Below are 15,671 nucleotides of genomic sequence, written 5' to 3' on the forward strand. Positions count from 1 at the left end.
AGAAGCGGGGTAGGAACAGGAAGTATCAACTCCTATATGTGCCCTGACCAGGCAAGCCCAGGGTTTCGGATCAGCGACCTTAGCATTCCAGGTCTATGCTTTATCCACTGGGCCACCACAGGTCAGGCCAATAATAGTATCAACTATTTTATCCTGTGCTGAACTTTACACCCCCCTGACTGCTTTTATAACTGGCAATTTGTACTTCTTCACCTCTTGCAGCCTTTTGCCTATCCGCTAACACCCCTCCCACCTTGATCTTGTTGACTACAAGCTAGGTCAGAGATGGGGCTTGTATGTCTGTTTCTCCCAGAGCCAAGCCACGTGCCCTGCCTGGGTTCTGGCCTGCTGTTCTGAGTCCTGTTCACCCAATAGCACCCCTTTCAGGAGGGATCTTGAAGCACAGGGAGATGTGGGGGAAGTTGTGGGGTTTGGGGGTTTGTTTGTTTGTTTTTGTATTTTTCTGAAGTTGGAAATGGGGAGGCAGTCAGACAGTCTCCCGCATGCACCTGACCGAGATCCACCCAGCATGCCCACCAGGGGGCGATGCTCTGCCCATCTGGGGCGTTGCTCTGTTGCAACCAGAGCCATTCTAGCGCCTGAGGCAGAGGCCATAGAGCCATCCTCAGCACCCGGGCCAACTTTGCTCCAATGGAGCCTCGGCTGTGGGAGGGGAAGAGAGAGACAGAGAGGAAGGGGGGGGGATGGAGAAGCAGATGGGCGCTTCTCCTGTGTGCCCTGGCTGGGAATCAAATCCGGGACTCCTGCACGCCAGGCCGACGCTCTACCACTGAGCCAACCGGCCAGAGCCGGAAGTTGTGGTTTTAAAGCCATCCATCTCATCTCTCCTGTGTGGCTTCAGATAAGTTAATTCACCTCTCTGAGTCTCAGAAATCTTCACAATGCAGATCCTCTTTAGCATACACCCCAGTTGTCGGAGGAGATAACTAGAAATGATTGACTCACAATGTGATATGTAGGAGGTGCTTCCTCCCCTTCTTCCTCTTATGACACTGCCACTTATGTACAGTTTGTGAGTTGAGAAAACCCAATCTGACCTGCTTTTACCCATATTTTTCTCAGCTTTACTTATAAACCTCTTCTGCTTTATTCATACTCCTTTTTCAGCTTTTTCTGTCATCCAATCTGTAACATCACTTTTGTTATAAATGTAGAGGCCAGGATCTTCTCTAGGCTCCCCAGTTTTCTGCCTGACCAGGAACCATCCCCAAGAGGACAGTCCATGAAGCAATTACAGCTATGACCCCTGGGGAAGGACAAAGGAAAGGGAAGTGCTTGGCAGTGAGAAACAGACTCCTCTTCCTTCCTGTTCACCAGTTGGTTGGTTCAGAGCGTTGTTAGTTCGCTCTTCACCCCACTTTGCCGGTGTTCCCGCCCCCTGGTCTCCAAGTGTTTGCCCTTCCTGAGGTTCTGAGGCTGAAAACCGGAGCACCCTTAACCTCCTTGTCGTTTCCCTGCCCTGCATGTCCTTACCCTGGAAACCTTTCATCTAGTGCCACAGCTGGTCACGCTGGCCTTGGCTGCGCTTTACCCCTTTCTGAGCCTCTGCATCTGTTTCCTCTTCTGTGAAAATAAGTGGATGAGTTTACTTTAGATTAAGATCTGCAAACTTGCCTTTGCTAGTTGGCTCAGTGGTAGAGCATTGGTCCAGCGTGTGGAATTCCAGATCAATTCCCAGCCAGGGCACACAGGAGAAGCACCCATCTGCTTATCCACCCTTCCCACTCTCCATTCTCTCTTTTTCCCTCCCGCAGCCAAGGCTCCATAGGAGCAAAGTTGGCCCGGGCACTGAGGATGGCTCCATGGCCTCCACCTCAGGTGCTGGAATGGCTCCGGTTGCAACGGAGCAACGCCCCAGATGGGCAGAGCATTGCCCCCTAGTGGGCATGCTGGGTGGATCCCAGTTGGGTGCATGTGGGAGTCTGTCTCTCTGCCTTCCTGCTTCTCACTTCAGAAAAAAAAAAAAAGTCAGCAAACCTTTCCTGTGAAGGACCAGACACTAATTATCCTTAGGCTTTGCAAGCGGGCCACTAGTGCACCACTCAACTCTGCATGACATTGGCCACAGGAGGATGATATTTGAGAGTAAGGGAGTGGCTTACTGGGAATTCCACATGCCGGACCGATGCTCTACCACTGAGCCAACTAGCAAAGTCAAGTTTGCAGATCTTAATCTAAAGTAAACTCATCCACTTATTTTCACAGAAGAGGAAACAGATGCAGAGGCTCAGAAAGGGGTCAAGTGTAGCCAAGGCCAGCGTGACCAGCTGTGGCACTGGGTGAAAGGTTTCCAGGGTGAGGACGTGCAGGGCAGGGAAATATAATAAAGCAATAACAACTTTATTAATGGTCACTGACCTTTGCATTTCAGATTTTCACGCATCACAAAGTGTTCTTCTTCTTCAATCGCCCCCCAACCATTTAAAATTTAAAATACATTCTTTGCTCTCGGATGGTATGAAAATGGCATGGGGTTAGCTTGCCAACCTCACAGGGACGACTGTTGAACCATTTGTAAAGTTTTCTCACCTTGGAGAAAAGTGAGACTGTGAATAATCAGCACAGGAGGGTGGTGCCTGGGTTTGTCAGACAAAAAGATTATCCTTGTTCTCAGAATAGTGTGTATCCAGGAAAGGTCACTCTGAAGAGAGTTGTCAAGTGGTTCCAAATGCAAGGCCTGGGATGGGATGACCCATCCTTGGAGGAAGTAAAAAAGAGAGAGAGAGTTTGCCCTCTTTTCTTCATCCTCTCAATGGCTCTGCCTTTCTCCCCCGCCTGCATGCTGGGTCCACAGCCCAGGGGACTGTCAGTGGAATCTGATTTCTGCATATTCTGAGCTGGTGTCCTTGAACTCCCGAGTCTTCTTTGGCTTGAGACCTGGGAAGCTGAGGGCAGCATAATGCATCTCCTCTTGGCTGTTCCTTGATTCTGGGGCTGGCAGGGACAATTTGGGTCCTGGGGAGTTAGCATCTGCAGAGGAGGTCCCGGAAGGACTGCTGGGTTTGACTTTTCGATTTCGACCCTAAGGGAAAAACAACCATCATCCATTCATTCATCATCCATTCAACAAATATGTTAGTGCCTACTACCTGGCAGGCACTGATGGGGAAACTGGGGTCACATCAAGAAATAAAGTCTCCACTCATACTGAGCTTATGTTCCATCTCAGGATAGAAACAATAAACAAATGTCTATTGTTTAAGGCACTCAGTGTGTGGCTCTTTGCTGTGGTCACCCGGGCAGACTAACACAGAGTTGGCCTTAACCCTGGGCAGGTATTAATCTGTCTTCCAGCTCTACAATTTTACTTCAAGGGTGTTATATACATGGAATCATGTACAATGTGACCATTAAAGATTGGCTTTAAACCATTTTTTTTGTCCCTAAATCATTCGTTCCTTTCTTTGAATTGTACTCAAGGGGGTTGATGGGCCTATTTGGGTTTTAAATGACTATGATGTGTACAGAGAAGTAGATTGGGGTGTGGGAACATAGAGGACCCACAAAAGGTGGCAGTGGTTCCCAGATGAGATGCTGGAGTCTGGAGGAGGGAGGTAGGAGAAGAAGTGGTTTAAGGGGACTTGATTGATGATGGATTAATTGTGGAGCAATAGACAAGAGAGACATGAAAGATGTGTCTGAGGCTTTAGGCTTGAGCAGCTGAGAAATGTGCTATTTGCCGTGATGGGGAGGATGGAGAGGATATGGAAATGGTGTAGTTACTCATGAATTTGCCTTTGGACAGGTTAGCTTGAGATGTCTGTTAGACATCCACGTGATGATGCTGCCTAGGTCATTGGACACGAGTCTAGAGTTCAGGGGAAAGTCCAGGGTTCAGGAGTGAGTCTAGGGTTCAGGTGTGAATCTAGCATTCACGGGTGAGTCTGGAAGATGTGAATTTTGGAGTCATCAGGATATAGATATCTTCTCTGAAAAATATCCAACATTTCCAAACACTTAGTAAGTGCCATGCACTATTCTAAATGTTTACCAGGTACAGTAGGAGCCTATTGAATACCAGGAATGATCCTCGTTGGTAGCACTACTAGTTCCCTCATTTTAAAGTTCAAGAAAGGGCTCAGGGAAGGTAAGTGACTCGCCTAAGAACTTACAACGATGAACACAGGTCTGAACCCAGACAGCCCTGTTGTTAGTCCCCAGGTCACAGTCTCTCAGTGCTATTAATAGTTACATCATTAATTACAATTACTAATGTCCTCAGAGGTGGTAATAACGGTGTAGCTCCTCAAGGGTGTGTGTTTCACTCTCAAAACAACTCTCAAAGAAATGGAAGCCCGGAGGGAGCCAATGATTTTGGTCAAGGTCTTATTACATAGTAAGTGCCAGTCAGGATTTGAATCCAACAGCCATGCTTTTTCCACCTTGACGTCCCTCAGGGAAAGGCTGGGGGCAGGGTGAGAACTGGGCAGTTCATCTGGGCCACTCACCAGGCCACCGGAGTTAGGGACCATGTTGATGTAATCCAGGATGGTGCTCCTTCTTGTGACCCTGGGCCTCTGAGTCTCTGCCTGGGTCGGGTTCTGGGTCTGCTTCTTCCTCAGAGTCTTCACACTGAGGAAACGACAGCCCTCGTGTGTGCCCTGGTACCTCCCCGTCCGCTGTCCCCAGACCCTCTCTCCTGCTCCTAACTCACATGATCAGGATGAGGCACAGGAAGAGGAGGGTGGTGACGCCAGTGCCCAGAACTATTCCTTTAGAGAATCCTTTTGAGATGAGTTCTTTCTTTTCTGCACGAGGAAACGGTCAGAAGTTTCCTCTGAGCTTCTCCCCAAAACCAGGGTCGTCCTGCCCATCGCCACCAGGGCACTCAGGCTCGGCTCACCTGCAATCCCTTTCACTCTATTTCTTTAAAACCCTGCTACACTCCAGGCAGGCTTTGTATTTTCCCCTCTAACTCCCCAGCCACAGATGAAGGGGCGCCCCTCCCCAGCTCTTGCTCAAACCACAGAGCCCTGTCCCTTCCCTTCTCAGGCCCCGCCCCCAAGGGCGTTGGGTGGGCCCCTGACCTGGCAGCAGCAGGACAGCGGCGCTCTGGGCCCCGTGGACATTGTTGGCCTCGCAGCTGAATCTGAGGCCGGCGCTGAGCTCCCGGCTGAGGCTCAGCGAGCTGTTGGCCCAGGGCCCCGCGGAGCGGGAGGTGACCATGCAGGAGGCATTGCTGTGGTTCCCCTCCAGCAGCCCCGCCCCCAGCCGCCAGCGCAGGGAGGGGGCCGGCTGGGCTCGGGAGGAGCAGCTGCAGTGCAGACCCTGGTCCTCCCAGGAGCAGGAGGGGCCCAGCAGCTGCGGGGGGTCTGTGGGGAGGGAGGAGCAGGGTCAGCGGTGCCTCTGCCTTCCCAGGACCCAGATGTCCTGCTCCCAGGGCCCCCAATCATCCCACTCACAGTGCACAGAGAGGCTCAGCGAGAACTGCACTTTGCCCCGCACATTCTGGGCCAGGCAGGTGAATTCGCCTTCATGCTCCCTTTGGATCCGAGGCAGCTCCAGGACCCCGGGTGCTGAGGGCTGGGAGGGTTTCAGAATCTGTCCCCGCAGGAACCAGCTCAGCTCTGCTGGGGGATTGCCGTCAGCTACACAGAGCAGCCGCAGGCTTTGGCCCTCCAGGACTGGGAGGGATCTGCCATTCCTGAGGTTTTCCAAGACTAGGGGAGGGAAGAGAGAGGCAGGACATAGGCAGAGCTGAAGACCCTCTGGCATGCGCACATACCAGACACCCTGGCCTCGATTTGTCACCCAGAGGCCCTGGCTCCTGTGTCCCCCTTACATACCTGTCCCATTAGCGCGGGAGATCATCACTCTCAGGTTCTCAGGGGCATCTGAAACAGAGACAGAGCACCAGCTCTAAAGGGGCAGGGACTTCACTCTGGGCAAAGGGTCCCTGGAGACATGACAGTGGCAGGTGGGGGAGAAAGATTGAGTCACCCCCAGAGTGACTCACCACTCACACAAACCACCCAAGAAAATGGATAGGTAAGAAGGTCGTGTCCCTGTGATATTGTGATTTATAGTAAGAAATATATATTTCTTATTATATATTTAATATATATTTGGACTTGGTCCCCGTTCCCGGCACAGAGCTCCTGAAAACCTTGCAGTGTCTAAGTGTTGAGGGTGACACAGGGGTCCGGATGTTCATAACAAACCCCTTTCCACTACACTGAGTTTAGGTTAGTGAGCTGACTTTTGGAAAGCCCCTAAAGATGGGGGCTGGTTGCCAGGGAAACCAAGCACAGCTTTGGAGGATTAAGATTTTTCAGTCCCACCCCCTGACCTCCCAAAGACTGAGGGGCTGCAGATTGGGCCCAATGATCAAGGGCAAAGGATTTACTAAAATATGACTATGAGAGAAGGCTCCATAAAAACCCGAAAGGACGGGTCTGATTGACCTTCCTCAGGTTGGCGAACACATGCAGATCTGGTAACCCGGTAAGTAAAATGTTCCTCTGAGTCCTCTGAGCCGCTGTATTGAGGAAATTAGTCAAACCTGAGATGGGGCTTGTGGGAACCTTCCATCTGTAACCTCTGTAATCTATAGTCAGAAGCACAGGAGACCACCTGCACTTGCTATTGGTGTCTGAAGTGGGGGAGTCATGTGGGACTGAGCCCTCAGACTGTGGCATCTGTCCCTCTGGATACACAGTGTCAGAACTGAGTTGAACTGCGGGCGCCCAGCTGGTGTCAGAGAATGGCTTGGTGGTGGGGAGACGAATACCTGGCCAGACGTGGAATCAGAATCATTAGTCCCGTAGATGGAGGCTCCAGAAACCTTGCAGATTGGGACACAGCCCCCAGCCCCTGCCCCTCACCCTCCCGCCTCCCAGATCCAGGCCCTGCTGCCCACACTCACACTGCACCGTGAGGGTCAGGGTGCCGCTCTGGAAGCCAAGCCTGTTCTGCGCCAGGCAGGTGTAGCGCCCTGCATCCCCAGGCAGCACCCTGGGCAGCACCAGCTCCAGGCCTCCAGAGCCTGAGCGGCGGGACCAAGGCAGGACTCTGTCCTCCAGGGCCCAGCTCAGGTTGGCAGGGGGTCTGCTGTCAGCCACACAGAGCATCTGCAGGAACTGGCCCTTCTGGGCTTCCAGATGTGGGCTGTCTCCCTGGAACTCCGGGGCTGCAGAGAGGGAGGGAGGGAGAGACAGAGAGAGACAGAGGAACCCCATTTCCCCCACACAGCTGACATTTTATCATCTCCCAGAGATGGCCAGCCAAGCCCTGTCCCACCCGCAGGCCCTCAGTACCTGACCTGTTGTCTCGGGAAATGCTGATAACGGGGACTTTGGGGGCATCTGAAACAGGATTGTGAACTGGCATTGAGAGGAATGTTTGGTTTCAAACAACCAGGAAGAACCCACTCCAGGGACAGAAACTGTCACTAACCTCCAGGAAGACAAGTGACAAAGACACACTTGTGAGTGGAAAACCAGATGGCATCTCATTCCCCTCCCATCATGGGACTCCACACCTTCCTCTCTGTGGTCCACCCCCTGCTGAGAGCCACCCTTCACCAGCCGCATGTCCACCTTCCCACCCACTGGGCCTGGTGACCACCACCAAACTCACAGGCCACATTAAGCCGGACACTGCTTTCGATGTGCACAGTCGTTCTGGGGAAGTCCACTCGACAGGTGAGGTCAGTGCCATGGTCCTGCAGACTCGGCGTGAGGGTGAGCACTGAGACATGGGAGATGGACGAACGGATTTCTTGGTAGGGGAGAGCAGCCCCCATCCAGGAGATTATAGGGGCTTCACACAGCACAAAGTCAAAGGCAAACACACAGATAGCTGTCACCTGGCTCCCAGCCTCCAGAGTCTCAGGGATATAGACAGCTGGCTTCTGTGTCCGGTCTGGGATGAGAGAGGGCACGTTGTTGCCCCAGATAGGGTACTCCAGGGGGAGACCCCTGGCCTAGTCCCCACAGCCCCTCCCAGCATGAGAAACAGGGTGGCGGGGGAGGTCCCACCCCATTCCAGCCAGTTCCGTACCTGTCACATTCAGACGGAGCTTATTTCCCACAAAATTATATTTTACACTAGAGCCTCTCTCGATGCGAAAGTGGTACATCATGCTGTCTCTCATCTGTACATCAGTGATCAGCAAGGAGCAGCTACCATCCCGAGGACTTCCCGCCAGCTGGAATCGATTCTGGGTCCACCATGCCACTGTTCGAGACCGGTCATTCGTGGCCACCGGAGAACCACTGGTCGTTTCGGTTCCATCTTTGAACCAGTAGCCATGAGCCGGGGTATGTTGAGTCCAGCCTTCCTGGGGGTAGGAGATGGAGCAGGGGACGAGCACACACAGACCCTGAGGCACTGTCACCACCTTCTGTACCGTCAGCGAGAATCCTGAATCCTGACCCTGCTGCCGGGTGCTGTCCCCACCCTGGCCGGTCCCGCCCTCGGCCCACTCACCGCCCTGCAGCACCGCCAGGAGCAGCGTCAGGAGCATCTCTGCTCAGCGGACACTTGGACCGACTCTGGGACAGGCACACTCCGGACACTGTGACTGCACTGGGCAGAGACAGAAGAGGAAGCAGGGGCGGCAGGCGGAAGCTGAGCCCGGGGACTGATGCATGAAATGAACTTCTGACCCGGGACCCTCGGGAACCTCCCTTTCTCCCCTCTCCCTCCCACCTCGCCCAGTTGGGCTTCTCCGTCTTTCCTGAGGGGGTGGGGGGTCTGTCTGGCACTGGGGTGGGGGGTAAGTCACTTCTGCTGGGGGGAGCAGGGGACATGTGTACAGCCCTGGGGCCTGGCCTGGGTGGCAGGGGGGCTGTCCCGCGAGGCCCGGGTCATGGCGGAAGCAGAAGTGAAAGCTCACAGTGAGCTCTTCTCTCAGGGGCCCTGGTGATGGAGTCAGTGCAACAGAGGGGACTCCTGGGGACAGGGGATGAGGATCCTCCTGCCAGAGAGAATGCTCCGTGCCCAGGAAAATTCCCTTTCAGATAAACAAGGAATCTTTTTTTTTCTTTCTTTCTCTCTTTTTTAAGTGTAAGTGTGTCCCAAATATTGCAAGGGACATACTTATCATAGAGCAATACATCGTTTATACTTCAAATTCCAATTTAACTTTGCACCGTGTGTATTTACTTGTTAAATCTGGGCACTGTGGGCTGTCTCGGTGCATCCCATCATCCTCTGAGGTGGGCTCATGGACCCTGGTTGGGCGGGAGCACCCACCCCCAAGACCCAGGTTCACTTCCCACCTCTTCTCCTTCTTCTGTCATAGAGTTGGGCACCTTGTGTGGTAAGAACACCTGCATCCGGAGGTGAGGTATGGCCGGACCTGCAGGCGTGTGAAGGGCATGGGAGACGGGGAGTGAGTGGGATCAAGTGTCCCGCATGCGGTCCCCCTAACCCAGCCCTTCTGAGGATAGCTTTGTTTCCAGCGTGTACAGACCATGTGCTTCTGCCCTCACTTCCTACCTTGGAACCACAGCTGTGGCAGGTGCCATGCTGCGTACGGGGGACACACGGGTAAATCAAGCAGTGTCAGACCTCGGGGGGACCCAGTTTGGTAAATAAGGATCCTTAGAAACAGAAAAGCGCTAAAGTGCACATAGATGTCCCACTGACCCCGCATGCTGGGACAAATGTTCACGATGGGCCTGAGGAGGGAGGGCTTACTTCTTCCTGGTGAAGTCAGCACAGGGGTCCTGGAGCAGAGGACATCTAGCCGCTCCTGTCCTGCTCGCATATCCACTGTATTCCTCCACTCTGGCTGCCATAAGACCATAGACTGGGGGACACAAACAACAGAAATTTATATTCTCACAGTTCGATGTGGTGGGAGTTCAGGTTCAAGATGTCACCATGGTTGGTTTCTTCTGCGGCCTCACTCCTCAGTGGGTAGCTGGCTGTGTTCCCCTGTGTCTTCATATTGTCTTCTTCCTGTGTGTGTCTGTGTCCTAATGTCCTTTTCTTATCATTTTTCATGTCTATACTTGATTTTTTTATTGAATTTATCATGGTGATGTTGGTTTATAAAATTATTTAGGTTTCAGGTGTACAATTCTATAATTATTACCTGTGCATTGTATTGTGTGTTCACCACTCCAAGTCAAGTCTCCTCTCATCACCATTTATTCCACCTCTACCCTCATCTACCTCCCTCCACCCCCCCTTTCCTCTGGTAATCACAATACTCTTCTCAGTAGCTGTGAGTTTTTTTGTCATTTGCTTTTGCTTAATACCTTCACCTTTTTCACCTCACCCCTGGATGCCCCTCCCTCTGATACCTGTCAGTCTAATCTCCTCTTCTTATAAGGACATCAGTCCTATTAAACTCCACCCTATCCTATGACCTTATTTTAACTGAATTACTTCCTGAAAGACCCGATCTCTAAATACAGTCACATTCTTAGGCACTGGAGGTTAAGGCTTCAACATGTGAGTTAGACATGGGACAAAATTCATTTTATGTCACCCACCCTCCTTTTTCCTCTTCACTCTGGTCCTCGGGTCCCCAATGCCCAACCTGGCTTTTCGTGAGACAGCCAGGATTCCTTCTCCCTGGGCACCTCACAGAGGAGGGACCTCTACAGGGAGGAGTGAGAGGGATGGAAGGACGTCTGGTCCTGCTGGGGAATGTCCTGAAGGAGCTGGATACTGAGCCCCCAATGCCCAGCCTCACCTGTGCCTTTGAGTATGTCCAAGCTCCTATCAGAGTAACTGGGGCGGGAACCAGGAGAATGGCAAACCCTCTGCCCTGAGGTGGCTTCTCCACACCGCTCTTCAGTGCTGCCCCTTCAGCGGGAGAAAAGACCCTCAGGTACCTGACAGCTGAAAGGTGACAATCCGTGACTCCTTGGGTCCCCCAGGCTGACCCAGGAACTCAGGACTCTACCTCACAATGTAGACTACAATTGGGTTATATCCCTGTTTGAACCTCAGAGCTGCTCCGTCATGCGTGGGGCTGAGGAGGACTCCAGTACCAGACTGGGACGGCTTGGCAACCCCATATCCACAACCACGTTGACAGGAAACATGGAAGTAGAGTGGGTTCCAGGGACTTTTAACTGATCCTTCTTGTGACCACCCCCTCCCCCTTCGGGATGCAGCTCCCAAGAAGTTCCTGGAGGTTGTCCTGAAACCATCAGCTCCTCCTCCCCTTTCCCAGAAACACTGAGGGTCCTTTTTTCTTCTCTTCATAGGAAAACTTCTGCAAGAATAAGTCCTTCTTTACTGACTGTCCTTCCTGCCCAGCGTTGTCCAGCTTTGCTCCATGCCAGCGTCACTCAAACTCATCTTATCAAAATCACCAGAGACCTCAAGTGGCAACGCCATTTGGTTGCTCTGCTACTGCCCACCATGAAAGCTGGAACGCCCACTAGTGGGCAGTAGGGACTAGGTTGACCAGCACTGCAAAAGTGGGCGGTTTTTATAAAAAGTTTGACTACCCTTGCTAGTTGTTCATTGATTACTTTCTCATATGTGCCTTGACCGCGGGCCTTCAGCAGACCGAGTGACCCCTTGCTCAGCCAGCGACCTCGAGCTCAAGCTGGTGAGCTTTTGCTCAAACCAGATGAGCCCACGCTCAAGCTGGTGATGACCTTGGGGTCTCGAACCTGGGTCCTTCCACAGCCCAGTCTGACGATCTATCCACTGCGCCACCGCCTGGTCAGACCCATTTCTCTTCTAATCAAGATAGCAAGTTACAACGCAGGAAGGTGAGCTAAATACTAGAAGAGGATAAGTCAGTTCACATTAATTTCCAGTAAAGAAAAATTTTGCAAGTTTCATAATTCCTGATCAGTTATAATTGCTAATCACTGGTGGGTGTTGAGACTCAGTGTGACGTATTCTTTTTTCCGAAAGCAAATTCTTTATGTTATAAATTTAGGCTATGTGAGGCCTGATCCCCACTGACTTCTCCAGCCTCCTACCTTTTTGGCTTCATTACTTTTTAAAATTTTCTTATGAGAGAGACTCTAAAGCCGTCCCTGCTGGCACTCAAGGCCGGGCCCTGATGTTCTCCTATTGAACATAAACAATGTCACAGGATGTCACACCAGACAAGGTCATTGTGACCGTGGTGGAACAAGACTGCTCTAGTCATGTCTCCGCATAGACACAAACAGGAACATTGTCTAAACCACAAACGACCTAACACCTCCTTATCTAGGGAAATAAGAAAACTGCTGATTGTTAAACAGCTACAGCTTCAGTCACTGCCATGGACTGAATGTTGTGCCCACTTCTCACATCCATATGTTGAAGCTTTAACACCAATGACATGGTATTTGGAGTTTGTGCCTTTCAGAGATTAGGTCATGAAGTGGAGCTTTCATGATAAAATTGATGCCCTTCCACAAAAAACTAACATCAATAAATCAGGAATATTGAACTTATACCAAGCATATTTTCTGACTAAAATGCTTTGAAATTAGAATTTGACTGTAAAAAGGAAATAAAGAAACCCACAAAAAATGTGGATATTAAGCAAACTACTTTTTAAAAGATCACTGGGTCAAAGAAGAAATAAAAGCAGAGATCAAAAGATATATACAGACCAATCAAAATGACAACATATCAAAATTTCTAGGATTTAGCAAATGCAGTAATAAGAAGGAAGTTTATATCAGTATAGGCTTATATCAAGAAATGAGGGAAATCCCAACTAAACAACCTAACATCACATTTTAAAAAACTAGAAAAAGAAGAACCAAGGAAACCCAATGTCATCAGAAGACAAGAAATAGTAAGAATTAAAGCAGAACTGAATGAAGTAGAGAACAAAAATAGTAGAGAAAATTAATAAAACAATGAGCTGGTTCTTTGAAAAGATCAATAAAATTGACAACCCACTGGTTAGACTCACCAAAAAAAAAAAGAGGAAGGATTCATACAAAAAAAATTTGAAATGAAAGAAGAGAAATTACCACAGACATCATAGATATACAAAGGATCATATTACAATATTATGAAAGATTATATGCCAACAAATTCAGCAACCTAGAGGAAATGGAGAAATTTCTAGCACTAAATGATCTAGACATTGTCACAAAGAAGTGGAAAATATACATAGTCCCATGAGCAAGGAGGAAATAGAAACAACAATAAAAAACCTGCCAAAAAACCAAAGTCCAGCCTGACCTGTGGTGGCGCAGTGGATAAAGCGTTGACCTGGAAATGCTGAGGTTGCCGGTTCGAAACCCTGGGCTTGCCTGGTCAAGGCACATATGGGAGTTGATGCTTCCAGCTCAGCTCCTTCTCTCGGTCTCTCTCTCTCCTCTCTTTCCCTCTCTGTCTCTCTCTCCTCTCTAAAAATGAATAAATAAAATTAAAAAAAAAAAGAAAAACAAACAAACAAACAAAAAAAAAAACAAAAAAAACCCCCCAAAGTCCAGGACCAGATGGCTACACTAGTGAATTCTATCAACCTTTGAAAGCAGATTCGGTACCTCTATTTCTCAAAGTATTCCAAAAAATAAAAGAAGAAGCCATATTTGTAACACATTTTATGAGGCCAACATAACCCTGATACCAAACCTGGCAAGGACAACACAAAGAATGAAAACTACTGACCAATATTTCTAATGAATACAGATACAAAAATCCTAAACAAAATACTAGCACATTGAATACAACAACACATGAAAAAAAGTAATAAATTACGATCAAGTAGGATTCATTCCAGGAGCACAAGCATGGTTCAACACATGGAAATCGACCAACATAATATACCACATCAACAAACCAAAGGATGAAAATTGTATGATCCTATTAATAGATGCAGAAAAGACATTTGATAAGATACAACATTCCTTTCTGTTTAAAACACTGAGTAAAACATGTATAGAAGGAAAGTACCTCAACAGAATAAAGGCCATATCTGACCAACCATCAGCTAATATCATACTAAATGGTGAAAAACCGAAAGCTTTTCCTCTATAACCAGGAGCAACACAAGGTTGCCCAGTCTCTCCACTCCTATTCAACATAGTTCTGGAAGTCTTAGCCAAAGTAATCAGGCAAGAGAAAAGAATAAAAGGCATCCATATTAGGAAAGAAGTAGTAAAGGTATCACTTTTTGCACATTACAGGATCTTATATATAGAAAACACCAAAGACTCCACCAAAAACCTATTAGAAACAATAAACTAATACAGTAAAGTCGTAGGATACAAAATCAATATACAAAGGTCTGCTGCCTTCCTATATGCCAATGATGAAACTTCAGAAAATGAACTAAAAAGAAAAATCCCTTTTACAATTGCACCAAAAAGTAAAATAAAATACCCAAGAATAAACATAACAAAGGATGTGAAGAACCTATATACGGAAAACAAAAAAACATTGAAAGAAATAGAAAAAGACACAAAGAAATGGAAAAATATTCCATATCCACTGAATAGAAGAATCAACATAGTTAAAATGGCCATATTACCCAAAACAACATACAAATTTAATGCAATTACCATCAAAATCCCAATGTCATTATTTAAAGAAAGAGGACAAAAAATCATCAGGTTTGTATGGAACCATAAAAAAATCCCAGATAGCCAAAGCAATCCTGAGAAAAAAGAACAAAGCTGAAAGTATCACACTACCTAGCTTCAACTTATACTGCAGTCACAATAATCAAAACATCATGGTATTGGCTGAAATACAGACATACAGACCAATGAAACAGAATCGAGAGACCAGAAGTAAAACCACATATATATGGACAAATCATCTTTGACAAAGGAGCCAAAAATACACAATGGAGAAAGAAAGCCTCTTCAATAAGTGGTGCTGGGAAAATTGGAAAGCCACATGCAAAAGAATGAAACTTGACTACCGTTTGTTTTCTGGCACAATAATTAATTCATAATGGATCAAAGACATAAATGTAATATCTGGACTATCAATTACATAGAAGAAAACATAAGTACTAAGCTCATGGACCTTGGTCGTAGAGAACTATTTATGAATTTGACCCCAACGGCAAGGGAAGTAAAGGCAAAAATAAATGAATGAGACTATATCAAACTCAAAACCTTCTGCACAGTAAAATGAACTGATAACAAAGTAAATAGCCAGCCAAATTAATGGAAGATGATAGTTGCAAACAAGAATTCCAATAAGGGGTTAATCCAATATAATATAATATATTTATTTATATAATATATTTATATATATAATATAATATATATACAATATAATATAATATAATATATATACAATATAATATATTTATATATATATAAAATATATATATTTTTTATATATATATCCAAAATATATAAAGAACTCACAAGGCTCAGCAACAAACAAGCAAACAATCCAATTAAAAAATAGGTAGAGGACCCGAACAGACACTTCTCCCAAGATGACATACAAATGGTCAACAAATATATGAAAAAAAATGCTCATCTTCACTAGCTATTCAAGAAATGAAAATCAAAACGACAATGAAATATCACCTTATACCTGTTAGATTTGCTATTATCAATAAGACAGATAATAAAAAGTGTTGGAGAGGCTGTGGAGAAAAAGGGACTCTCATTCACTGCCGGTGGGAATGTAAACTGGTACAGCCATTATGGAAGAAAGCATGGTGGTTCCTCAAAAAATTAAGGATAGAACTACCATATGATCCAGCAATCCCTCTACTGGGTATTTACCCCCATAACATGAAAATGTTG

General features: G+C 47.8%; 1 protein-coding gene across 2 annotated transcripts; it reads right to left on the minus strand.

The window, feature by feature from the left end:
* Positions 1 to 708: 708 nt before the first annotated feature.
* On the minus strand, positions 709 to 8,587 carry SIGLEC10 (sialic acid binding Ig like lectin 10). Of its 2 annotated transcripts, XR_010750119.1 has the most exons (11): positions 8,023 to 8,587; positions 7,600 to 7,884; positions 7,278 to 7,325; positions 6,887 to 7,150; positions 5,808 to 5,855; positions 5,424 to 5,681; positions 5,049 to 5,333; positions 4,676 to 4,769; positions 4,470 to 4,593; positions 2,551 to 3,043; positions 709 to 1,584 (listed from the first exon to the last, which is right to left on the minus strand). XR_010750119.1 is itself a non-coding variant. In XM_066374235.1 (10 exons), exons 1-10 carry the CDS (start codon positions 8,486 to 8,488, stop codon positions 2,828 to 2,830), a joined length of 2,088 nt encoding a protein of 695 aa, XP_066230332.1. In that variant the 5' UTR covers positions 8,489 to 8,587; the 3' UTR covers positions 1,595 to 2,827. The 2 variants fall into 2 exon arrangements, 1 of the variants encoding a protein (XP_066230332.1); XM_066374235.1 differs by lacking the exon at positions 709 to 1,584 and having other exon boundaries at positions 1,595 to 3,043.
* Positions 8,588 to 15,671: the final 7,084 nt, after the last annotated feature.

The sequence above is a fragment of the Saccopteryx leptura genome, chromosome 3 (assembly GCF_036850995.1).
Source record: "Saccopteryx leptura isolate mSacLep1 chromosome 3, mSacLep1_pri_phased_curated, whole genome shotgun sequence".
In the NCBI taxonomy this organism is placed as follows: Eukaryota; Metazoa; Chordata; class Mammalia; order Chiroptera; family Emballonuridae; genus Saccopteryx; species Saccopteryx leptura.